Source organism: Canis aureus, chromosome 23, assembly GCF_053574225.1.
Source record: "Canis aureus isolate CA01 chromosome 23, VMU_Caureus_v.1.0, whole genome shotgun sequence".
NCBI classification, from domain to species: domain Eukaryota; kingdom Metazoa; phylum Chordata; class Mammalia; order Carnivora; family Canidae; genus Canis; species Canis aureus.
Window position 1 is genome coordinate 27,368,482 of NC_135633.1, and position 27,041 is coordinate 27,395,522.

Below are 27,041 nucleotides of genomic sequence, written 5' to 3' on the forward strand. Positions count from 1 at the left end.
ATGCAGGGAGCCCGATGTGGGACTCAATCCCAGGACTCCAGGATCATGCCCTGGGCCGAAGGCAGATGCTCAACCACTGAGCCAACCAGGCGTCCCTCAACTTGGACAGTCTTAAGAGTCTAGGAATGTTTGAAGTTGTGTTCCTCAGAGTAGGAGTCAAGTAGTTCTTACCCAATGGGAGTGAAGAATGATGGCTAGAACCATTATTTTGCACTCCAAAGATTTTTTTATAGCTTTGCAAAGAAAATTAATCTTGTTTTATTTGGTTAGCCAAACATAACCTGTTCTTGATAGATTGTAACTTTAGGTAACACTTTGAGGGTTCTGCTTAACATAAAAGCACAATATCTTAAACATACCTGAGGAGAAATCAGGCTAAACTGATCATTGAGAAAAACAATAGCTTTGAAGAGCTCAAGTTTAATATAGTATTTAGTGGGACAACTCATCATTCTTTCTTTATAGTTTTATGTTCTAATGATTTCAAACTTTCTTCATACTCTTTCTTTACTCTAGATTTTTGTATTTGCTGTAGCCTCTGACTATATTATGTCATGCCCCTTCATTTCTTGCTGACGAATGCTCCAGGAAGCCTTCTCTATCATCCTCAGTCTGAGGCAGATATCCCCTTCCAGAACACCCTATATTTGCCTAATCATACTATCCTCTAATTGTCTCCCCCATAGGGTACAAGGTCTGTGAGGACAGAGACCATGTATGTCTTATTTTACCTTTGAATCCCTAGCACCTAGCATAGTGCCTGGCATAGAGTAGGAACTCAAATATTTATTGAACACAGCTGGGTCTGGTTTGCATAGCTGAGGCTATGTGTAAAGGAGTTAAGGGAAAAGAGTCATCTATTTCCACTGAGAGAGCTAGACAAATGCGGTCAGCTGGGTCTAGGTATTTTCCCAATCTCCGTTTACAACAGGCTTTACAGGATTCTCTGGGGGTCCTGGAAGATAGGGAATGTATTTTGTTCTTCTCTATACTGAATAGCCCTAGCATAGTACCTAACACATAGTAAGCATAAAAAAAAAAAAAAGCTCCATTTATTAAGCACCAATTATGTGCCAAATACTTTATAAATATTATCTCTAATCTTTATAAAAACCCTACATGGCAGGTACTATTATCCTAATTTTATTCAGAAGGAAACAAAGGCTCAAAGAGGTAAAGTGTTTTAGCTTAGATCATATAATTTATAAATGACAGAGCCAAGATTTGAATCCAGGTCTGTATAAGACCAAAGCTTATTCTTTTTTTTCTTGTTATACTAAGTGCTGAATTGAGTCAAACCCTAGTCTGCTTGACAATCTCTGGAGTACTTTAGAGAAAAGAGAAGAATAGAAAGCCAGAGAGGAGGGTGGAGCCTAAATACAGCAGGAATTCCTTGTGTTGATTCAGAGAAAATGGATTTATGATCAGTTCCTGCCACATTTATGAGGTTTGGTGGGGGTGGGGGACATAAGTGAAACCAAGGCAGGAGCATGGGACAAATCACTGAAATAATAAGGTTCATGGCATAATTTTGAAACAGAAGCACAAGAGGAGAGCCGGAACTGCTCTCAGGTCTTTATTTTTTTATAGGATTTTACTTATTTATTTGAGAGAGAGAGTGCATGAGTGAGGGGCAAAGGGAGAGGGAGAAGCAGACTCCCCACTGAGCAGGGACTGGATCCCAGCACCCCTGAACTGAAGGCAGATGCTTAACTGACTGAGCCACCAGGCACCTTACTCTCAGGTCATTAGGCTCTGGAGTTAGCTCTGAAACTTATCACTGGCAAATAAAAACTGTAATGCCGTAGATTCAAAACAACTGAAGGTCTGGAAACTAGATCCTAGCAAGAATGTTAAAAGAGCTAGATTTATAGGAAGGATTTAAGACAAAATTTTCTAAATATAGAAGCTGTGAGATAGCTCAATGTCCTCATCCACTCACCTTTCCCATCCAATCTTACTAGCATGGTGAAGTACAAAGGGTGAAGGCTGTATAGCCAGTCAACTGGGTTCAAATCCTCATTCCATTAATTAATATGATCTTAGTCAAGCCCCTAAACTTCCTTGGGGCTCAGTTGTTACATTTATAACACTGAATGAATTATGTTTTTGCCTTGCAGGATTAGAGAGGCTTATAAAACTCTCAGCACATTGCCATTCACTAATAAGAATAAAAACTGAGATGGTTTTACTAAGTATCTGGCACTCATTTAATTCTCCCACTGAGGTAAGTACTATTATCCCTATTTTATAAAAGAAGAAACAGAAGGAAAGGAAAATTAAGTTACCCAAGTCACACTACCTTGTAAGGGGTAAGAACTGGTATCTGAATTCCAAGAGTGTTATTTTAGAGTCTGTGCTCTAAATATTGTTGAATTACACCTCTTAATAATGGTAGCTGACTAAAACTAGGTTCAAGGACCATGCTGTCAGTACCTCCATCCTGGGGAAGCTCTTAAAACAAGATTCTAGTGTTATGTACTACTTAAAAATGCTGGGATCTTGGTTAATAAGCCAGAGTCAACAGAAGATAAAACATATAAAGAGGACGAAATCACTTGTGTGTGGCAGGCTGTACACTGTGACTGCTGAGATACAATTGGAAAGATTAAATGTACTTGGACTTCTGCACTAAACAGGCAGTCCAAAAAAATGACATAACTTCTAAGGATTTAAATTCCATAGGAGAATAATGTGACATTCTTGAGATTCTCTCTAGCACATATATGAGCTCCTTGCATCACAAGTGCCATGGTTTGGTTTCACTTGGTTAAAAAAAGAAAAGGACTAGGAAATTGTCAACAGTATGTGAGCTTATTTTCACAGCCAGAACAGATATTCACAGAATAGAGTTCTTACCTCTTTTTTTTTTTTTTTAATTTTTATTTATTTATGATAGTCACACACACACAGAGAGAGAGAGAGAGAAAGAGAGAGAGAGGGAGAGGCAGAGACATAGGCAGAGGGAGAAGCAGGCTCCATGCACCGGGAGCCCGATGTGGGATTCGATCCCAGGTCTCCAGGATCGTGCCCTGGGCCTAAGGCAGGCGCTAAACCGCTGCGCCACCCTGGGATTCCCCCTCTTACCTCCTTTATGCCAAACTTTGAACACCAGAGTTTGTTGAGGGTCCAAAAGAAGCTCTTTTGATAGCCTGTTAAGAAAAACATGGAAAATTGAACTCCAATTAAAAAAAAAAAAAAAAGAAAAAGAAAAACAACCACCATAAATTAATTGTGTAGGAAGCATCTGCCATATGAAACTTATATTTGAAGAATATCTTGTAGTTTGCAAAACACTTTCCTAACATTTTCATTTCATCTTCATGGTCATCTTCTAGGATGTGTTTTTACCATAACAGTTAAAATGAGGGATGGAAGCTCAGAGAGAAGGAACTGGCCAAGACTTGAAATCAGGCTCCCCTGATGCAGTACTTTCCTGTCTAATGTTATCTGCCACATTCAAACTCTTTATCTCAGGATGAGAGGAAGTGTGGAAAGAGAGCACCTCAAGATGTAAGGAACAGTTTTACTGGAGCAAGGTAGGGATTCTTTCCATCTGATGTGGAAAGAGGATGGTGGGAAGGGAGGAAGAGGGGAAAACAACACCCACTGAGCGCCTCCCATAGGCTAGGCATGTGTAATCTGCGCAAAAGCCTGGACACGGGCATTATTACCCCTGCTTTACAGATGATAAAGGTGGGCTCAGGGAGGTGAATTGACTTGCTCAAGGTCACACGAGAGTCAGTAAGTGGGAGGGATAGTATTTAAAGCTTAGTTTGCTTGATTCTAAAGCCAAACTGTACACAGGCAAGGAACCAAAATAAGAAAGTACCCAATTTTCATACCAGATAAAGAAGTGGATATGGTATTCAGTGAACATCTCTTATACATTTTATATGAAGTGACTTCTATCATTTTAAAGTACAGAGACTTGGTAAGTTCCAAACCAGGTGCCATTGCTCCAGGAGCTCCAGGGAAAACCAAGAGACTTAATTTCCTTCCCTAGATACCCCTGGGGAACTGAAGAGAATCCACTTCAAGACCAATGAGAGGCCTTGTGATAAAGTGAAATAAATACTGTATCAAAAATCTGAATTCTAGCCAGTGGTCAAAATACCTACCTCTGAATTCCTGCTCTAGTACTGTCACCTGAGTGACCCTGGGAACTAAGACTTTTTGAGCCCTGTTTTTCTTACCTGTTAAATGGGATATATTTTCTACCTCCAAGGTTGCTAGGAGCATCAAATGAATGTTTTGTGATAGAGCAACTATAAACAAAACCATTATTCATTTTTTTCTTCTAATCTTCCCTCTGCTATCAACAGACTATGTAACCTCCCTGGTCCACAGTTTTAACTTTAAAGTGAGGGGATGAAATTAGGAGACTGTCAATGTCCTTCTGTCAAGTCCATAAAGTTAAGCTCTGAGTGAATAAATCATCTTCACTTAGAAGCTTAGCCCCCTAGCCTCCTGCCTTTTAAGGCAGATTTGATATTTTAGATCTCAAGTACCTTTCTGTAATTTCCAGTAGCTCACCATAGATAGTAATGAGTTGTCACTGTAGTTCTAGCTCCTGACTCAGGTCAGTCTCAAATTTCAAAACACTGAACATGTGAGCAACTGCTGAGGCTCAATTAGGTACATAAATCATGTGAGAAAATAGCAGATCAGACACCATATGGGTTGTGCCTAGTGTTGATGGTGAAGAGAGAAACTTTATAAAAAGGTGATACAGTATAATGATAACAATAGTTATACTAGAACTCACGCTTTTAAGGACGATGAAACAGATAATGAAGAAAAGGGAGGGTGAGCCCTGCACTGCAGCAGCACTGGGCCTCTCAGCCCCTGACCTCCAATATTCGAGTCTTCCAAAGGAGGTCTAACATTCCTTGAGTACCTGCTATGTACCATGAGGTAATTTTCCTAAAGGTCACCTAATCTGGACCTCATAATAACCCTGTAAAAATTAACCCCCCCTTTGCAGATAAGGAATCTCATTACAATGTAATTTGTTCACACTACTAGTAAATGACAGAGATGGGGCTGGAGGCCGTATCTCTCTTGGTGCAAAGCTCAGGCTCTTTTCATTGTACCAGAAATCTTTTTCAAGGATATGCAATCCATTGCCTTTCCTGAAATTAGTTTGCTCTGCCTTCTTCACCTTAGGTAAATTGTGTACATTCTTCAATACTCAGCTGAATTATCTTTTTTTTTCTTAGCTGAATTACCTTATTTTAAAAGCCTTCTCTGAACTTATAGGTGAGCCTAAATTACCTTTCTGAGATGCACTAGAATCCTTTTTTACTACTTTTGCAGCACTTGTCACATTCTATTGTATATTTTCCCAGGTAGATCATGAACACCTCAATAGCAAGGATTGTCTTAATAATCTTTAATTCCCAGTCCCTAGAACAAAGCAGGGAATATAAGAGGTCTTTGCTGAATGGCTTTTGAGTTGAATGGAATCAAAAGATCTAAAAAAAAAGTGAAAAAAAAAATACTGTGGTAAAACCTTTAAACCACTACTAGCTGTGAATTCATAAGCTCCAGGATTAAATAACTGCTTGATAAGAAAAGCATTTTCCAGGTCTGCTCAATATTGTTGGGTCTGTTACATTCCTTGATCTGAGTTTGTCTCTTGGAACAAAAAGTGGATTCTGCAAGACTGATGGGATATCATAAAATACAAACCTTGATTGCTGTTGAAAATTCCAGATGGGGGAATCTGTGTTTTCAACCACTTGGGTGTAGACAGGAGATGGCTCATCAGCCGTTGCAAAGGATACACAACAACTGGGTATCAATACTTTTCGCTCTGTCAAGGGACTCCCTGAAATAGAACACAGTGGAATGACTGACTTTAGGGTGCCAGAAAGAATGTCTGGAAGCCTTCTATTATACAGGTATAAGCAGGACCATTCCTAGCCCTCTCCTACCTTTGGGTTACTATGTGCCAGGTACTGTTCCAAGTACTATATATGTATTAATTCATTTAAACCTTACATCAACCTACCTGTGAGGTGCGTTTTATGATAATTCCCATTATATAGATGAAAAAGCTGAGGTACAGAAAATTTAAACATCTATTAAGTAGTCACACATTTATTAAATAATAGACCCGAGAGAGTAAAATCAAGATTCTGGCTCTAGAGTCCAAGCTCTCAGACATATTTTGTATTGCCCCTACTAGATAAAGAAACATAAAACACTCAGTACAGTGCTGGTGTTAATTCTACAAGATCAAGTTTCCAATGTGGGGGACTCTTTTAGTCTCTCCTAAAACAAAGTAAAATGGTTTTCTTTTTCTCTTTCCTAGAAGAGTAGCAGCACGTAAGGGTAAATCTGAACTAGAGGGTTATAAAGAGGCAATATGAAAGCATTAAGGCTCTTCATTTCTTAAATTCAAAACCCAAACACAGAAATCAGAATGTGTATTTTTCACATTTTGCTAGCCTGTGTTCCAGTCCTAATGAGGACCTAGAGCAGTTTTTCTTCAGTCATTTTCATTTTACCCAAAAAAATCACTTCTGTGTATGTCTGTTTTGCAAGGGCTGACAAATGAGGTCCACACAAGGAGGATGAATGTCCTGAATTATATTCATACAAATTTAACCTTAAGAGTTATGAGATGTAGAGAGCATACTTTTTTTTTTTTTTTAAGATTTTATTTATTTATTCATGAGAGACACACAGACAGAGAGAGGCAGAGACACAGGCAGAGGGAGAAGGAGGTTCCATGCAGGGAGCCCAACATGGGACTCAATCCTGGGTCCTCAGGATCATGCCCTGGGCTGAAGGCGGCGCTAAACTGCTGAACTATCCAGGCTGCCCGAGAGCATTCTTTTTTTCCTCTTTTCTTTTCTTCTTCTTTTTTAAAAAGATTTTATTTATTTATTCATGAGAGACACAGAGACAGAGAGAGGCAGAGACACAGGCAGAGGGAGAAGCAGAAGGAGAAGCAGGCTCCATGAAGGGAGCCTGATATGGGACTCGATCCCGGGAGTCCAGGATCACGCCCTGAGCCAAAGGCAGACGCTCAACCGCTGAGCCACCCAGGTGTCCCTAAGAGAGCATACTTTTCATATAAGATCTCAATATGTTGCCTAAGTCTACTTACCTAGATTTCTATTCAAAGAAATATAATTGTTTGTTGAGGACTCAATTTAAGTTAGAAAGTGTAACATTAAAATTTTTTATTTTATATGTGAGTGGAAAAAAACAACATAAAATGAAGATGGTTGCTGAAACTAGATAGTCTATAACTGAGCTGTTTAACAAGATAACCACTAGCCACATGTGGTTATTCAAATTGATGAAAATAAATAAGATGAAAAATAACCACTAGCCACATTTCAAGTGCTCAATAGTCACATGTGGCTAATGGCTACCATTCTGGACAGAAGATGTAGAACATATCCATCATAGTACAGAGTTTCTTTGAAGTGCTGAATAGACTATATAATATAGGCTACATATTCCATAAGATCACTTTTAGCTCTCAAGTGCTATGAATCTCAGGATTACAGAGGAAGGAAAGAGAAAAGAATAAAAAAAAAAAACGGAGTATCTAAAACATAATTTATACAATCAGAGGAACAAAAAACTCTCATCATCATTATTCCCATAGAGTCTCTCAGCACCCATGATGTAAAATGGCTGGAGTGAGTTCTTTCCTCTAACTGGATACCCCCTGGCACGGCTGCTGTCTCTCTCTCTCTCTTACTTAGCCTTACCTTTATCTCTTTCTCCCACTTTTCTCAGAAAGTCTTAAGCTTTTCAACTGGTTTCTTCCAATAACATGTCATAAACCCTCACAACTATGTAGAGATAATCTACCTCTCTGTTGGCAGTTCCCACAGCATTCTGTAATAATTTGTGTGTCTGTGTGAGAGATCTCTGAATGTGGGGAGTGGGCCCAAATCCCTTATGAAAGGTTTGCAGACTGACTACTACCTTTGTCTATAGACAGTTGCCAGGGTTGAAGAAAAGAGAGAAGCTGTCTCAGTCTGCCTGCATTGTGTACCAGCAGAGGACCACAACTGCTCAGAAAAGCTCTGAGAGAGATCAGCAAGAGGACCAATTGTGGGTCTGAGAGGCAGGACCTTAGGTTCCTGTGTGCTCTGCCACTCATTTAGCATGACTTGTCAGACACTTCATTCTGGTGCTCTGGGTATCAGTTTTCTCATCTGAAATGTGCACCCAGTTGCTTCCCACAATAAAATTCTATGATTCTAGACGTCTACTAGTACTGCTCAGCACTTTCACTCATACTGCCCACCTCTGCTCTACCCCTTTTAAGATTTGTTATTTTTGAAGATGCTATCTCCTAAAGGCCTTGAAATAAAACTATTATTTTGACTTTGGAAGAAAAACTTTCCTTACTTAGTCTTGAATAGAAATATTCCTTTCAGCCAAACAGGCAGATGACAAATCAGCTTGAAAAAGCAAGTTATCAGGTTTCCCTAGCTCTCTCCTTGTGGGTGGACATTGAGGTGGGCCTGTTAACATTTCTGGAAAAGGTCAAGTTCTGAAACACTTTTGGAGGCAGCCTAGAAGAAAGCTGCTATACCTCCCACAGGCTGGGATACACATCCAGAGCAGTTATGAAAACTTGAGATGAACTAGCTTTACCATTTTCACTAGATTTCCTGTGTTTTACATAAATATATGCATCAAGAAAGACATAATTGTTTCAAAGAGATTAAAATAACAGCCCCTTATGTTTGGATAACATCTTATAGCTTACAAACTTTTCATATATACTAAACTTATGCTGATAACATACCTGAAAATCACATAAGATGTGTCTCTAATTCACAAGTAAGGCAACCAGGGAACAGAAAGGTAAAGTGGCTTGCTCATTGCACACCTGTCTAACTAGCATTTGGAAGACGTAGCTAGGTTTCCTGACTACCTACTCCAGGGGTTTTCCATTGCAATAGGTCTAATTAACTCTATTTGGTTAAGAGCTCCCCCTCTGGCCTGGAATGAATGCATGAAAACTTTCCTCTCAAGCAATGCTCAAATTTGTAGATTAACAAAAACTTAGGACGCCTGGGTGGCTCGGCGGTTTAGCGCCTGCCTTCAGCCCAGGGCGTGATCCTGGCGCATCGGGCTCCCTGCATGGGGCCTGCTTTTGTCTCTGCCTCTCTCTCTGTCTCTGTGTGCATCTCTCATGGATAAATAAAATCTTAAAAAAAAAAAAAAAAAAAAAAACTTAGTACAGTTCCATTAAATGGATGTTAACTAACATTTTCTTTGTGTCACACATGCCCAGATGAGTCAGGTTTGATTCCTGATTTGGGGGGGGAGACAATTAAAATAAGAGAAAGACCATAGCAAAAGTGCAGGGATCTGTAGGAACTCAGAGGGGCTCTTGACACAGCCTGGGTAGGTTAATGATACTTCAGATTATGAGGCTGATGATACTGTAGATAATTTTGGTTTTTACTGAGTATAACTTAGATTACCCCAAATAATTTTACCTTTCTGTTCCTCAGTGCCTTATTAGTAAAACAGGGCTAGAGACACCTGTCATCTCTAGTTTAAGAAAACAAATCTGAAGAATACTGAAGGTGATTCATAAAGAAAGGGTCTAATAAAAGTATTCAAGAAGCTCTTTCATTGGGCGGCCCTGGTGGCTCAGTGGTTTAGTGCTGCCTTCAGCCCAGGGCGTGATCCTGGAGACCCGGGATTGAATCCCATGTCGGGCTCCCTGCATGGAGCCTGCTTCTCCCTCTGCCTATGTCTCTGCCTCTCTGTGTGTCTCTCATGAATAAATAAATAAAATCTTAAAAAAAAAAAAGAAGCTCTTTTATTTTCAGAACCAGGACTACAGAAAGTTCAAACTTGCTTCAGATTTAAGCTTTGCTGAGGGCAAAGCTCATAATTTAGGGCTTTTTGTGAATCTTCTGCATGCAGCCTTGCATGTGAATTGATTTTCACAAAAGCTTGGCAAATTATGGCTGACTCAGAGAGTGTGGCATGAGCTGCCCTCAGCTATATGTTCCCAGATGAGGAGAGTTGATGAGAATCTTAAGAGATGAACTTGTATGAGCATCATATTTTATAGCTGCAGAGAAGGGAAATGGGTTTGCTCAAAGCCACAAAGCAAGTTAATGGCTTAGCTAGGGTCAGAACCCAGTCTACTGACTCCTATTCCAAAACTTTTTCTATTATATTATCATTTGGAAGGCACATTTCAGAGAGATGATGTGCAGGTCTATAGTCTCAGGACCAAACACAGGGTTTGACTGGCACATAAACTTTGTGGGAGGAAAGAATATATGGGTGTATTACTGAGGGTGGGAATCAAGAGACAACAGAGACCTCTGAAAGTTAGATATCCATTCTGATGAGTGCTCTGCCCTAGAAAAACAGAAAGAGGCCAAATAACAAGTGATTTATAGATTTGTAATTCATGCCAGATATTTTAGAGGTGTTAAGTATCATATTCACAAACAAGAGGGCATCATTACAATTGCTTAGCTGCATAACGAAGATCAGGGTGCTAGGGCACAGAAATAAACAACACACAGTCCCTGTCCCCCAAGAAAAGACAGCTAGTGGAAAGACACATTTGTAGACATTTTCAGTGCAGACTACAGCATATGAAGGAGGAAAACTGTTGGCGTAGGGGTGGTGGTATGGAGAGACAGGGGGACTTAGAAGGAGGTTTTGTACTAAGAGAGGTATCAGTAGGCTTCAAAGTGTTGGTGTCACTTCAGTTATTCTCAAAAGACAAGGAGTAAATGTGTTGAAAAGGAGAGAAAAAAGGCATTCTAGGAAAAGAGTATGGTCACAGGCTTGGTAGTAGGAGAAAAGGGATTTGGCAAAATGTAAATTGTGTAATTAAGAAATGGTGAAAGATGTGGCAGGAAAGACTGATTAGGTCACATGAATGCTACTCTGTTGCTGTCACTCGGAGTACAGGGGATACGACGCCAACAAAGTATTTTCAGTTGAGAGGTCATATTTGTTGACCAGACATATAACCTCAGCAGCAGAATGAAAAAGATATTGAAAGAGAATACTGGAGGCTGTAACCATTGAGAGGGCTATCTCATTAGTCTCCTGAGGCCTGACTCAGGCCTGAACAAACAAGGTGGCACTGAGAATGGAGAAAAGGTGACAAATTTTCTGTGCAAGAGGCCATGATCTTATACCTTATATTGGACACAGTGGAACTTAATAAGTATTTTAAGTAATTGTTGAATAAATCTGCTAATCCCTGTGACTTATCCTCTGTTAAATTCCCCATAAGCAACTTTCCTGCAGGAGAGGCAAAGTAGGAAATCAGAGAAGATATTAAGGAGAAGGTGGCACTGGACTAAGGCTTCATTTTCATCCACTTCTTCATTTAACAAATATTTTTTGCTTACTATGTGTCAGATGCAGTCTTAGGTGTTGAGGATTCAGTGTAAATAAAACATACAAACAAAAATCCCTGTTTCTATAGGACTCATATTCTTCTAGGTAAGACAGAAAATAAACAAAACACACTATTAAAGGCTACAGACAAAAATAAGGCAGGAAAGACGGACAGGAAATGTTGGGGGAGGAGCTACAATTTCATTTCATTTCATTTATTTATTTATTAAAAAAATATTTATCTATTTATTCATGAGAGACTCAGAGAGACAGGCAGAGACACAGGCAGGAGGAGAAGCAGGAGCCTTGCAGGGAGCCGGATGTGGGACTCGATCCCGGATCCTAGGATCACACCCTGACCCAAAGGCAGATGCTCAACCACTGAGCGACTCAAGCATCCTGGGAGCTACAATTTTAGATGGGTGGTCAGGGAAGACCTCATGAGACAAAGTTATTTCATTTTTTTTTTTAAGAGATGACTTTTATTTTTTTTAAAGATTTTATTTATTCATTCATTCATGAGAGACACAGAGAGAGTGAGAGAGAGGCAGAGACATAGCAGAGGGAGAAGCAGGCTCCATGCAGGGAGCCTGACATGGGACTCGATCCCGGGTCTCCAGGATCATGCCCTGGGCTGAAGGCAGCGCTAAACTGCTGAACCACCGGGCTGCCCAACAAAGTTATTTCAATAGAGACATGCCAGAAGTCCAGAATATTCAAAGCAGAGGAACATCAGATCCAAAGGCCCCAAGGCAGGAGTCTGCTTATATTTCAGAAAAAGCACAGAGGGGCCAGCATGGTCGAAACAGGGTGAACGAGGGGAAAAGCAGGATGCCAGCTGGAGCTTGGTAGCTGGGGGAAGGGAGAAAGGAATCCAGGCTAAGAAAGGTGTGTGAACAAAGGCCCAGAGAATGGTTTGTTGTTTGTTGTGGTAGGAAAGCAAAAGGAGGCCATGTACTACTGGAAGCAATCACCATTGTGCCATTCTCAACCACTCTAAAATCATGTCAGTCTTAGTTGAGCCTTTAGTTGAGCTCAGTAATCTTTTTTTTTTTTTTAAATTTTTTTTTTTAATTTTTATTTATTTATGATAGTCACAGAGAGAGAGAGAGAGGCAGAGACACAGGCAGAGGAAGAAGCAGGCTCCATGCACCGGGAGCCCGATGTGGGATTCGATCCTGGGTCTCCAGGATCGCGCCCTGGGCCAAAGGCAGGCGCCAAACCGCTGCGCCACCCAGGGATCCCGAGCTCAGTAATCTTATCTATTTTTCCATGATTCCTAATGGCTCCCTTGCAATGACCAGCCAAAAGAGGATCAATTGCTATCACAATCCCCCATGCCCTCCCTAAGCAAGCCCAGAACATATCCTTCCCACTTTAATACCTTTGTTTCAGTTGAAATATCCACCTGGAGTTTTATCCTCACTTTTTTGAAATCCTATTCATTCTAAAAAGCTCTCCTGATTTCTCAGACATATTTTATCTCTCTGTTCTAATCTCTCTAAACACTAATTATAGTGGCCTTCAGAACATTTTGCCTGTTTTTTTAAAAAAGATTTTATTTATTTATTTGAGAGAGAGAGAGTACAAGTGGAGGGGAGACGAAGAGGGAGAGGCAGACTCCCCACTGAGCAGGGAACCCAATGAGGGGCTCGATCCCAGGACCCCAGGATCATGACCCGAGCTGAAGGCAGATAGATGCTTAACCTACTGAGCTACTCAGGCACTCCACATTTTGCTTTATAAACCATTAATCGTGTAGTTGCTAATCTTCTTAACAGGGTTATCAGCTCTTCGGAGGACAGAAACTATGTGTCATTTGCTCTGTTCTCTCTGTACCTGGCATTGGCCCTGCAGAGATTTACTACTTGCTAAATTGAACTGCCATTCTTGCAATGTAAGCACAGGACTGGGTGTGCAATATATACCCACTCTAGGCTAGAGAGACTAGTAAACATAGTGTAGACAGGATTAATTGGCAAACACAGTCATATCTCCTACTTGAAAGGCAGAAAATGTGTATAGGAAAAGAGCTTCAGATCCAGACATAGCTGGGGCTAAATCCTGGCTTTCCAGAGCTTATTAATAACTGTGTGACTCAGGTACTTTATCTTTTTGAGCTTTATAAAATGGGGTAGGTACTATAATCTATTCACACCATAACTACACTTGTGGTAAGAATTAAATGAAATTACTAATGTACAAAAATGAGAACAGAACTTGGTATAAGAAGTGCCTGGCTGGCTCAGTGATGCCTTCAGCTCATGTCGGGATCCTGGGGTCCTGGGATCGAGTCCTCCATCAAGTCCTGCTTCTCCCTTGCATATGTCTCTGCCTCTGTTTCTCATGAATAAATAAATAAAATCTGGAAAAAAAAAAACTTGGTTTAAGGAGATACTCAATAAATTATTGTCATACTACCTTGCCAAGTCATATTTTAAAAATGTAACTTGCTGTTCTTCTTGTAAGCAGCCTGGGGTGATTTCTGAAAATGGTTCACTATTCACTTGACCCAGAAAACCCTACAAAATCATGCAAATCAGAAGGTTCAAATCTTTGGGTTCACTCTAAGAACACATGTAAAACTGCCCAGGCCATCAAGGTATGCATATCCGAAAAGCCACCAAGTATGTGAGATGTCACTTTGCAGATGGAATGTGTGCCATTCCGTTGCAACAATGGTGCAGTTGGAAGGTATGTCCAGGCCAAATAATAGGACTGGACACAGGGTCAGTGGCACAAAAAGAGTGGTGAATTTTTTACTGCACATGCTTGAAAATGCAGAGACTAATGCTGAACTTATGAGTTTAGATGTAGATTCTCAGGTCATTGAGCACATCCAGGTGAATAAAGCTGCCAAAATGCACTGTAAAACTTATAGGGCTCGTGGTCGGATTCATCCACTCATGGACTTTCCGTGCCATACTGAGATGCTCCTTACTGAATAGAGCAGATTGTTCCTAAACCAGAAGAGGTTGCACAGAAGAAAAAGATGTCCCAGAAGAAACCAAAGAAACACAAACTTATGGCTTGGTAGTAAATTCTGCATAAAGTAAATGCAAATTAAAGTAAAAACAACAAAAAAATATAACTTGCTAATAGAAAAGTTACACGTATATTCATATTGCTTTGTATTTGTACTTTTACAATATGGGGACTCTCCCTAAAATGGAATGTAATCCTTATCTTTATATTTGAAATTCTATTTTCAATGCAATAACAATAATAAAACAAAATGCAATAACAAAAAATAATAAAATTCTTACAAAAAATAAAAGTTTTTTCTGCTTTCCTTAAATTCATTCATCTATTGATTTTTCTCTTTTAAAAATTTGTTTTTATACATTATAGTCAAAAATAGACTGCTTTGGCAGGTTGGTAAAAAGGCAAAAATTATTTTTCAGTTTTGTGACTCATGTGAGATCTTAGTATCTCTAATACAGGAAAGCACGGACTGTACTTGAAGAAGACTTTGTCCTAAGATAAAACATTTCAAGGTCTCAAAGGTTATTAGAAGGATGAGAACCTCAGAGGTCATTATAGCAGCTTATACTCCTGGGAATAATGCCTGTTGGTGTTATGTACAGAGAGAAATAGAAATGAAAGCTAAACAACAGTTACTATGGCATGAGTTTTGTTTCTGTTCCAACATAGCACTAATTGAGAGAGGCCAATACAGAGATGATAGGAGCTAAGGAGGGAGGCCAAATGAGAAGATGTATATTGAAACCTGAACTCATAAGGCTTTGGTTGTCTGGCTCACACAGCCATCACATATCTCAGAACTGTTAATTCCAACCATTTATAGATGAGAAATTTAAGACAGAGAGACAATAACTTGCTCCAAGTCACACACATACACAGCTGGGAATACACAACAGCTGAGGATATTTCCACTAGAATGTAAACTCCACATGGGCACAATTTTTGTCTGTTTTGTTCATGCTTTATCCCTAGTATATGGACAGTGCTTGCACATAGCAAATACTACAAGTCTTGTTGAATGAATGATGAGTGAACAAATAAGATAAGGTCTCTGCTCTTAAACAGCTCATATTTAATAGAGAAGAAAGCCATGCAAACAATTTTAATACCATGTGATATATGCTGTGATAAAGAGGGCAAAAATGTGTGAAGAGAGTAAACAAGAGGGGGCCCTTTATGTCAGGGAAACTCTGATTAACAGTGAGTCTTAAGAGAGGAGTTGGAACTAGCTAGGGGAAACAGAAGGGTGATGGCAAACAGAAAGCTTTAGGAGACATTACAAGGTTGAATAAAGAGTAAGACAAAGGTTCTTTGTGCCAGACTCCTTTGGCTGTCTGGTGCAGTCTATGGGCCTCTTCTTTTAACAGTGTGTGTATTGGGGCACCTGAATGGCTTAGTTGGTTCAATGTCTTGCCTTTGACTCGACAGTTGCGTGGCTCGGGTCATGGTCCTGGGGCCCTGAGACAGAGCCTCGCATCAGACTTCCTGCTTAGCAGGGAGTCTGCTTCTCCCTTTCCTGCTCCCCCTGCTTGTGCTCTTTTTCTGTGTGTCAAGAAAATGAATAAAATATTCAAAAAACAAAAAACTGTGTGTGTGTGTTCCAAGAGAGAGAGCAGGAGGGAGAGGGGCAGAGAGAGAGACAGAATCTTTTTGTTAAATTTATTTATTCATGAGAGACACAGAGAGAGATAGAGACATAGGCAGAGGGAGAAGCAGGCTCTCTGTGGGGAGCCTGGTGTGGAACTCGATCCCAGGACCCTGGGACCACGCCTGGAGCTGAAGGCAGCTGTTCAACCACTGAACCACTCAGATGTCCCAGAGAGACAGAATCTTAAACAGGCTCCATGCCTACTGTGGAGCCTGACGTGGGGCTCAATCTCACAACCTGCAATGAACTGAGCTGAAATCAAAAGTCGGATGCTTAACTAACTGAGCTACTCAGGCGCCCCAATGTATGTATGTGTTTTAAAGATTTTTTTTATTTGAGAGAGTGAGAGTGAGGGAGAGAGCAAGAGAGAGCAGTAGTAGGGGGAAGAGGCAGACAGAAAGGGAGAAACAGGCTTCCTCCTAGATAGCAGAGAGCCAGACGTGGGGCTTGATCCCAGGACTCCAGGATCATGACCTGAGCCAAAGGGAGACACTTAACTGACTGAGCCACCCAGCCACCCTGTGTATGTGTTTTTTTTAAATGCATAATGTAAGGTACACAGGATTACATAAAAGTTATATTAGCATCATTATCAAAACACTAAAAAAGGTAAGACATGCTAATATATTTGCTTTATTAATATGTTACAAGATCTAACTGTAGGTTTTACAACTACTGTAATTTTGAAGTAATGATAGGTATGAATGATACTCTAAGACATTTGCAATAACTACAATGTGATATGAAAATACCTGTGATTTTTATTGCTAACAACCCCACAGGTACTGTCAATATTACTGGGTCTATTGCCTATGTTCACAACTGTAGGAAATGTTAAATTTTAGTTAAAGGTTAATAAAATTCAGATGCGATTATTTTCCTATCCAAGTTCGCCACCTTGACTTTTATCTTTGGGTCTCTTGGGGCTTAGGGATCCAGTGTTAAGAACTCTTGGTCCCAGGTACATAATGAAGAGGGCCTGAGTTGGTATCAATGGAAAGGATAAAAGAATCCTAAGAGAAATTTAGAGATATAATTTAATGGATTTGATGATTTGACAGTGGATAAGGAAAAGAGAAGTACCTTACCTGATACTCAGGTTTCGGACTGGGAGATTTATGATATGCAAAATTAATATAGAAGTGGCAATGTCGGGTAGCCCGGGTGGCTCAGTGGTTTAGCACCACCTTCAGCCCGGGGCCTGATCCTGGAGACCCAGGATCGAGTCCCACGTCAGGCTCCCTGCATGGAGCCTGCTTCTCCCTCTGCCTGTGTCCCTGCCTCTCTCTCTGTTTCTATGTCTCTCATGAATAAATAAATAAAATCTTAAAAAAAAAAAAATGAAGTGGCAACGTCCACTTCAGTTCAGAAAGGCTTTCATGTTGCTTAAACCTTTAGGCTTGAGAAATATAATAATAAATTTTTTATAATAATAATTGATTAAGATGATTAACATTTGTTGCAGGTTGTCATAATTTCAAAGATTTGTGAAGACAGGACCATAGCCTGAGGAGTCAGATACATATGCCTGGAAAAGTAAATAGAGCATACCTTTTAAGCTCAAATGCATTGCTCTTTCCACCAGGATACTGACTGCAAAAGTTCCATCCAACTCAGCAGGGCCCTCCTGGGCTGGGCAGACTTCCCTTGTGGTGGTGTTGCAGGGGAGCTGGATGGAGGCAGGAGATTTCTGGTGGCTAGGTGATGGAGAGAGCTGGGTCTCATTAGTCCTTCTGGGAAACTGTTCAGACTCACTGTGGCTGCTGCAGTCCACAGAATCCAGCTCAGGAGCAGGCCCAGGGTGTGGGGAAGGAGAAGAAAGAATCACATGAACTCGCAAGGCAGCTCCCGAGAGGTTGGAAGCATTTCGTCCGAATAGAGGATACACACCTGCAAGAGGATGGAGGAGAGTAAGTCCAAGCAAGCAGGAACCAAGAACACTCTCTAACCTTGGAGGTGAATCACTGAGAGCGCTTGTTGTCCTCTTTCCCTTGACAGGCCTAACAGTCCCCAATATACCAATTTGTAAAAGAAACTGTGAAGTTAGTATACTGTGGGAAAATTTTTACTTCCCTTCTCCCCAACACACTCTATTAATGGAAAGAAGTGAGAGCTCAGATTTTTTTTTTAATTTTTATTTTTTTAAAGATTTTATTTATTTATTCATGAGAGACAGAGAGAGAGAGGCAGAGACAAAGGCAGAGGGAGAAGCAGGCTCCATGCAGGGAGCCTGATGTGGGACTCGATCCCGGGACTCCAGGATCAGGCCCTGGGCTGAAGGCAGGCACTAAACCGCTGAGCCACCCAGGCGTCCTGAGAGCTCAGATTTGAAGCCAAATCCAAGTGACTACCAGGCAGAGTTGGTGTGGAAGAGTTTCATGTGCTGGAAGTGAGCAGACTTAGACGACTTCTGAAACCTTTTGAAAGTAAGATTTTTATTAAAGCAGGAGTGGTGTGTCTTCTCTGCCACATGTCCCACTGGCTCTTGTCCTTAGCTGTCCTGGTGCTCAATTTAGCCTGTTTCAACTAAATATGTTTGGGCAGTAGCCCTGAAGATCATTCGGAAGTGAAATAAGAGGCTTTGGCACAGGAGGCAAGAAGGAAAAACAAGGGAATTAGTATTTCATGAGTGTTTTTCAGGTGTCAGAACCTGGGGGATTAGGTAACCTGCCAAGGTGACATGACTATTCCAATAAGTGGCAGATTTAAACCCAGGGATCTGAACTTATAGGCTTCCTAGATATTAATATGAGATTTAATTATATAGCAGAAGGCACTAAGAATTCTTTCAGAATCTCAAAGTTTGCTTTAATAGACTCATTTCAATTTGGGAAAATGGAGTTAATTGATTCACAGGAAGCAGTAAGATGAATTTTCCCTGTCTTTTTCTGTTTTTAGGTAACCTCTTTTCTTCTGATGCAACATGATAATTATCATCATTATCACAAGCAGAAAGTAAGGGCAGCAGAAGGGAAGATACCCAAAAGCAACACAGCTAAATCCTTATCCTCAAAAAACTCAACAGCTACTTATAAGGATGGTTGGATGGATGACTGCATGGACTGCTTGACTCATTCAATAAGCAGATCAACTGCCACATCTTGTACAAAGCCCATTTATAAGAGAATAAAAAGCTTAGACTGATGGGATGTGGAGAAGCATGACAGAAATGGACAATCTGAAAAGTTAAATACTTCCTTTGTTATCACTCAATAAAAAGAGGTATTTGTGCTTGAGTTCTGATCCTTAAATCTTTATTCGTGTTCCAAACCTACTTTCTTCAGCAGAGTGAAGTTAAAAGCCTGCCTTTATGAACTTTAGTTCAGGTGAGCTTTGCTTACTTCAAAGATTTTTTCTACAGGCTCTCTGAAGTGACTCTAGGCTCACCAGATAAAATAGAGCACATGGCATTTAATGAGGTGTTCAACAGAGCCAGAATTATACCTGCTAGGTCCAGAGAGAGCCAGAGAATCTGGGATGATCACCCAAATACACAGTCTTATTTAGCTTGCGCCACCTTTTTTTTTTTTTTTTTTTTTTTGCGCCATCTTTTTAACAACAGTCAGAGCATAAGGCTTAAAATAGGGTTGTGACTCTGTTTCTTTAGCTATATAGTAGAGGAAATAACTAATCCTATAAGGAGTGTCCCAATGAAGAAATACCATATTTATAAAGAATCTAGTCTGGTCACCTTCAATTCATTCTGCATTACAGTTACTACAATGCAAAATTATCACTCTTCTATTCAGACCCTATTAGAATAACTTTCCATAGCTCTCAGATAAAAGTCCAGTACTCTTGTCTACCTTTTGAACTTGATCTCCTTATCATCTCCCATCCTATATCTCCTATGATCCAACAGTACCAAATTACTTATAGTGCCTAAAAGGTATCAACCTGCTTCATGCCTCTATGCCTTCATGGGCTAGTCTCCTGTTTAGAATATCATTCTTTCCCTTTTCTTGGCTTATTCATAAATCCTTTGAAACACAAGTCAAGCATCATTTCTACTGAGATGTCATCCTTAAACCCAATGGATGTTGCACCCCTGTGCTCTGCAATACCACTGAGAATGCCTTTTCATAGTTCTAATGCTTCACTGTAATTGTTTATTTACTCTCTATTCTCCCATTGACTATTTCTTACTCATCTTTGAATTCCCAGAACCAAGTATATGTATCAAGTACTGAAAAAAAGTTTAAAAGAAACGATGTAGCACATAATCCCACTTGTAAAATGTTACCTTTTTCCTTTCTGCCTTGTGAACCAGTTTATTATCTTGCATGTTTTTTTTTTAAATTTTTATTTATGATAGTCATCACAGAGAGACAGAGAGAGAGAGAGAGAGAGAGAGAGGCAGAGACACAGGCAGAGAGAGAAGCAGGCTCCATGCACCGGGAGCCCGACGTGGGATTCAATCCCGGGTCTCCAGGATCGCGCCCTGGGCCAAAGGCAGGCGCCAAACCGCTGCGCCACCCAGGGATTCCCTGCATGTTTTCTTTTATGATTTCAAGATGTGCTGACCAGAGAGAGAGGATAACAGTCTCATCAGCAGGTATGTTTTTCAGTGTATTTTAAAAACCAGCATTCTAGATTATCATATAGGTTCTTATACATGGGTTAAAGGCAGTCCTCCTCCAATTCACCCATTTTTATTTTACGTGTATTGAGTGCAATATTCTAGGCACTATTTTAGGTGCAAAAATCTGGTAAATTTGAATGTATTCTAAAGCTACAAAGTTCAGAGCTAGTTCTTATATCTGTAGTGACCCTACCAAGATATAAGGTAATGCCCTCTTGTAAGCAGCCAGTGGTCCTCTTTTAGAAAATTCTTCAGTTATAAGAAGCATTACTAAATTATTACTAATCTTTCAGGATACAATACTGGAAAAAAAAACAAAAAACACTTACTAGCTATGAGCCTGGATAGTAATCTAACCTCTCCGAGCCTCCATTTTCATGACTATAAAATAGGTGTGTTACCTATCTCACCACACTGCTAGGAGGATCAAATAAAATAATGTGTGAGGGAGTACATCACATAGTGCTTACCACAGAGCAGGTGCTCAAACCACAGGAGCTAAGGCTGGTTCCTCACTTACCACTGACAGTTAATGTCCTTGCAGATGTCTCCCCAAGTCTGGCCAGGTCCACATAGGCTGAGCCAATCCAACTGTCCGTCTGGTGGGGCCTTTCCACACTGTCATTGCCATAAGCCCGCCACACTTGGATCTCTAATCTCTCTTCCCTGAAATACCAAAGCAGTGATGGGCCCCTAATGACTTCAGCTCTTTTGGATGCCTTGAAAGTAACCATGACCTGTTTTTTGTTTGTAGATTCCTTAGGCTTCTTGAGAGGGGTCCAGAAGGCTTCCTGATCATAGAGCTTGTAGCGGAGGTAGCAATATGTGTTCTTATGAATGTGGTTCTGGCCAGCAAGAAGCACACAATGGATGGGCAGCCAGAGCCTTGGGGTGGATATGGTGACAGTGGCTGGCTCCTCTTCATTCATCGTGACAAGATTCTTTAGGTTATTCTCAAAGTTCCAGCCCAATAGCTCAGCAGCTTCTAATACCCGCTCTCTATCTCCAGGATGTGTGAAAGTAACTGAAAGCTCTAGGCCACCCACAATTTTCTGCATGAGCTCCAAACCGTGTGGCAGGGCCCCATCTTCTGGCAAAATGATGGGATACCATCCTGTGATCCCTTATGGAAAAAAATAAGATTTTCAATTATTGTTTTAGGAATAAAAGGATTTACCCACTTCCTACTCAAGAGCCATCATCACCCTGGTCTGTGACAGAACTGAAAACATATACCCAAAGACCACTGGAGTCTGTTTCATCTGATTACTGAAGACAATGAGACCAGGTGGAAGAACAAAGGCTAAGAGTTGGAAGACCTTAGTTCTCTCCTAGCTTCAGCCCCAAACTAGTGGTTTAGTCTAGGTAAGTCACTAATTTCTCTCAGCCTTGGTTTCCTTACCTGACAAATAGGAAAATTAGTGCTAATCTTGCCCACCAAAGCTGTTATATCATCAAATGAGATAATGGTTTTGGAAGAGTCTGAAAAGTGCTACAAAAAATGTGAAATGGAGGAATAATAGTGGTCAAGCAGAAGCGCCGTAGGCTCACCTTGTCCCACAAATATGCTAGATCACTATCAAATCTTCCTAAATACCTCAGAAATCAACCTGAAGACTGGTAGAACAAACGCCACAACTAAAGGTAGAGAAGAGGCCACTTCCAAGATGGTAGGTGGTGTGGAGACACAGTTTGGGAGGGAAACAGATAGTGGCCGTTCCAGTGGAGAGGGAGCTATGGCCACAGAGAAGGACAAGAGACAGACTAGCACACAAGAGAGTGGATGGGGAAAATGAATTCCCATAGCAACTGGCTGGGAAAGTGAGAGGGACTGAATTTCTGAGTTCCTGCAGTGAGTGAGGCTTAAAGCCTAGAGTTTTAAAGGTCAGCATGCTGGGCTCTGAGCCTGGAGGGCATTGGGGCTGCTCTTGGAGAGAAGGCAAACAGCCTGAGAACATAACGTAGAAACAGCAATCTGAAGAGCACTTGGAGCACACAGTGGGGAGGTTATATGCAAACCTAATGGTGATCATATACCAAAAACCACTAACAAATATACAAAGAATAAAGAGAAAGAAATCCAAATATACCATTAAAGAAAATCAGCAAGCCATGAAAGAAAGGATCGAAGAAAATCCTTAGAAAACAGCCCAAAACAAATAATATGACAATAAATATATATCTATCATAATTACTTTGAGCATAAATAGACTAGATGCTCCAATCAAAAGACAAAGAGTAACAGAATGGATAAAAAAACAAGACCTATTTATATGCTTCCTACAAGGCCCACAGAGGAGCACCCAAATACATGAAACAGTTAAAAACAAACATAAAGGAACTAATTGATAACAATACAATAACATGAGCAGACTTTAACAGTCTACTTACATTAAGGGATAGATAATCTAAACAGAAAATCAATAAGGAAAGAATGCCTTTGAATGACCCACTAGAACAGATGGATTTAACAGACATATTTAGAACATTCCATCCTTAAACAGCAGCATACATATTCTTTTCAAGTGCACATGGAACATTCTCCAGAATAGATTACCTAATAGGCCACAAAACAAGCCTCAACAAATTTAAGATCAGTCATATCATGCATCTTTTCTGACCACAACACTATGAAATTAGAAGTCAACCACAAAAATAAATGTGGAAAGAGAACAAAACACATGGAGGTTAATAATAACATGCTACTAAATACATGGGTCAATCAGGAAATAAAAGAAGAAATAAAAGTAGAGGAAGGAGCTCCTGGGTGGCTCAGTAGGTTAAGCATCCATCTGCTTTCAGCTCGGGACATGATCCCAGGGTCCTGGGATTGAACCCGTCATCAGGTGCCCTGCTCAGTGGGAAAACTGCTTCTTCCTCTTCTTCCTCCCTTGCTCATGCGTTCTCTCTCTCTCTCAAATGAATACATGAAATATTTTTTTAAAAAGTAGATGAAACAAATGAAAATGAAAACATAATGATCCAAAAACTTTGGGATGCAGCAAAAACAGTTCTAAGAGGGAAGTTTATAACAATAGAGGCCTACCTCAAGAAGCAAGAAAAACCTCAAATAAACAACTTAACCTTATACCTAAGCTAGAAAAAAGAACAAAAAAAGAACGTAAAATCGGGACACCTGGATGGCTCAGCAGTTCAGTGTCTGCCTTCCGCTCAGTGCGTGATCCTGGGGTCCCAGGATCGAGTCCCACATCGGACTCCCTGCATGGAACCTGCTTCTGCCTGTGTCTCTGCCTCTCTCTGTGCCTCTCATGAATAAATAAATAAAATCTTTTTTTTTTTAGATTTATTTTATTTTTTTAAATTTAATTAATTACTTTATTTATGATAGTCACACACACGGAGAGAGGCAGAGACATACGCAGAGGGAGAAGCAGGCTCCATGCACTGGGAGCCCGACGTGGGATTCGATCCCGGGTCTCCAGGATCGCGCCCTGGGCCAAAGGGATTTATTCATGAGAGACACAGAGAGAGAGAGAGAGAGAGGCAGACATAGGCAGAGGGAGAAGCAGGCTCCATGCAGGGACCCCGACGGGGGACTCAACCCGGGTCTCCAATATCAGGCCCTGGGCTGAAGGTGGCCCTTCAACTGCAGAACCACCAGGGCTGCCTAATAAATAAAATCTTAAAAAAAAAAAAAAAAAAAAAGTAAAATCAGCAGAAGGAAGGAAATAATAAAGAATGGAATAGAAGTAAATGATATAGAAACTAAAAATATAATAGAACAGATCAATGAAACCAGGAGATGGTTCCTTGGGAAAAAAAAAAAAATCAACAAAATTGGCAAGTATACAAAAAAGAAATAAAAGGTATCCGAATTGGTAAAGAAAAAAAACCCAAATTAGTAAAGAAGTAAAATTTTCAGTATTTGTAGATGACATGATACTATATAGAGAAAACCCTAGACTCCACCAAAAAACTGATAGAACTGGGACACCTGGGTGGCTCAATGACTGAGTGCCTACCTTGGCTCAGGGCATGATCCCGGGGTCCCAGGATGGAGTCCCACATTGGGCTCCCTGCAGGGAGTCTGCTTCTCCCTCTGCCTATGTCTCTGCCTCTCTCTCTCTCTGTGTCTCTCTTGAAAAAATAAAAGTCTTTAAAAAAGGGGGATCCCTGGGTGGCGCAGTGGTTTGGCGCCTGCCTTTGGCCCAGGGCGCGATCCTGGAGACCCGGGATCGAATCCCACATCGGGCTCCCGGTGCATGGAGCCTGCTTCTCCCTCTGCCTGTGTCTCTGCCTCTCTCTCTCTCTCTGTGACTATCATAAATAAATAAAAATTAAAAAAAAAAATCTTTAAAAAAGGGACGCCTGGGTGGCTCAGTGGTTGAGCATCTGCCTTTGGCCCAGGGCGTGATCTTGAGTCACGGGATGGAGTCCCCCCTCTGGTTCCTCGAATGGAGCCTACTTCTCCCTCTGCCTGTGTCTCTGCCTCTCTCTGTGTGTCTCTCACTAATAAATAGATAAAATCTTTAAAAAAAAATCTTAAAAAAAACCCAAAACTGGTAGTGTGGGACCCAGAAAATTGAACAAAAATCCCCTACCCCTGGACAAGCAGAGCAGGACTAACTCCATTTTGTGCTGCACCCGCCACCTCCTGTATCACCCCCACAACACCTGCTTATTGCTTAAGGTGCTGCCGCACCCTAGTCTAGCCACTGGGCACACCCTTACGGGAAATCGGCTTATAACAATGTAACCCCGCCTTGTGCCCGCCAAAACTGCGAACGCCAATTCTGACCAAAGTAATAGGCCAGTTCAGATGGATACTATAGGGTAAAATGTAATTCAATCGGCCACCTGCGTGTGGACTGACATGACTGTGCAACTCTGCATATGTTACAATCCCACTGGCCCCTATAAAGCTGCTACGCCTCTTAGCCTCGGGGTCCAAGTTCCTGCTCCGCTGTGTCGGGTATACTTGGACCCAAGCTTGAGCTTGTAAATAAACCCTCGTGTGTTTGCATCGGTGTCGGCTCCTTGGTGGTTTCTCGGATTTGCAATCTGGGGCACAACAGTAGAATTGATAAAATGAATTTAGTCAAGTTGCAGGATACAAAATCAATGTATAGAAATCTGTTGCCTGCCTGCCTTCCTCCCTCCCTTTCTCTTTCCTTCTTCCTTTCCCTTTCCTTCTTTTGTTTGCTTGTTTGTTCATTTATAGGTCAATACAGGGCTTTTTAAAGTAGCCCAATGCAGGGCTTAAAATCACGACCCTAAGATCAAGACCTGGGCTGAGATCAAGATCGGATGCTTAACCAACTGAGCTACTCAGGCACTTCTGTTGAATTTCTATACAACAATAATGAAGCAACAGAAAGAGAAACTAAGAAAATAATCCTATTTATAATTGCACCAAAATAATAAGGTACTTAGGAATAAACGTAACCAAAGAGGTAAAAATATCTATACTCTGAAAACTATAAAATATTGATGAAGGACACCTGGGTAGCTCAGTGGTTGAGCATCTGCGTTTGGCTCAGGGCATGATCCCTGGATCTGGGATCAAGTCCCCCATCAGGCTCCTGGCAGGGAGCCTGCTTTTCCCTCTGCCTGTGTTTCTGCCTTTCTCTATGTGTGTCTCTCATGAATAAATAAATAAAAATCTTAAAAAAAATATTGATGAAAGAAACTGAAGACAACACAAAGACATGGAAAGACATTCCATACTCATGGATTGAATGAATATTGTTAAAATGTCTATACTACTCAAAGCAATACACATTCAATGCAATCCCTATTAAAACACCGATAGCATTTTTCACAGGACTAGAATAAACAATCCTAAAATTTGTATGGAACTAGAAAAGACCCTGAATAGCCAAAGCAATCCTGAAAAAGAAAAGCAAAGTTGGAGGCATCACAATTCTAGACCTCAAGTTATATTACAAAGTAGTAACCAAAACAGTATGGTACTGGCACAAAAATAGATACATATGTCACTAGAGCAAAACAGAAAACCCAGACAATAAACCCAAAATTATAACATCAATTAATCTTTGACAAAGCAGGAAAGAATATCCAATAGGAAAAAGACACAATTCAACAAATGATGTTGGGAAAACTGGACAGCAGCATGCAGAAAAACGGAACTGGACCACTTTCTTATGCCATACAGAACATAAGTTAAAAATGGATTAAAGACCTGAAACCACAAAAATCCTAGAAGAGAACATAGGCAGTAATCTCTTTCACATTGACTGTAGAAACCTTTTTCTAGACACGTCCACTGAAGCAAGGGAAACAAAAGCAAAATAAACCATTGGGACTACATCAAAATAAAAAGCTCCAAAACAGTGAAAGAAACAATCAACAAAACTAAAAGGCAATCTGTTGAATGGAAGAAGAAAATTACAAATGACATACCTGCTAAAAAGTTAGTATCCAAAGTATACACAGAACTTACACAACTCAATACCCAAAAAACAAATACTT

The 27,041-nt window shown here is 40.6% G+C and overlaps 2 protein-coding genes across 61 annotated transcripts in view; one reads left to right on the forward strand and one right to left on the reverse strand.

Moving 5' to 3' along the window:
- The window catches only part of LOC144294885 (uncharacterized), a 91,171-nt gene extending 71,929 nt beyond the window's left edge, over positions 1-19,242 (forward strand). For 34 of the 41 annotated variants that reach the window (XR_013362239.1, XR_013362232.1, XR_013362237.1 and 31 more), the window contains 3 exons: positions 2,121-2,227; positions 3,339-3,539; positions 18,905-19,242. Coding sequence is in view for 2 of the 41 variants with exons in the window: in XM_077867007.1 (XP_077723133.1) it covers positions 18,905-18,933 (29 nt within the window). In the remaining 39 variants the exon portion in view is untranslated. Of the gene's footprint in view, positions 1-2,120; positions 2,228-3,338; positions 3,540-7,968; positions 9,104-17,471; positions 17,963-18,904 lie in introns of those variants that run through there. The other 7 variants (XR_013362245.1, XR_013362220.1, XM_077867006.1 and 4 more) reach the window with 4 other exon arrangements.
- The window catches only part of C2CD3 (C2 domain containing 3 centriole elongation regulator), a 152,841-nt gene that overhangs the window by 44,196 nt on the left and 81,604 nt on the right, over positions 1-27,041 (reverse strand). For all 20 annotated transcript variants that reach the window (XR_013362211.1, XR_013362210.1, XR_013362209.1 and 17 more), the window contains exons 23-26: positions 21,109-21,711; positions 17,558-17,896; positions 5,695-5,833; positions 3,088-3,152 (exon numbers count right to left, since the gene is read on the reverse strand). Coding sequence is in view for 17 of the 20 variants with exons in the window: in XM_077866960.1 (XP_077723086.1) it covers positions 3,088-3,152; positions 5,695-5,833; positions 17,558-17,896; positions 21,109-21,711 (1,146 nt within the window). In the remaining 3 variants the exon portion in view is untranslated. The remainder of the gene's footprint in view (positions 1-3,087; positions 3,153-5,694; positions 5,834-17,557; positions 17,897-21,108; positions 21,712-27,041) is intronic.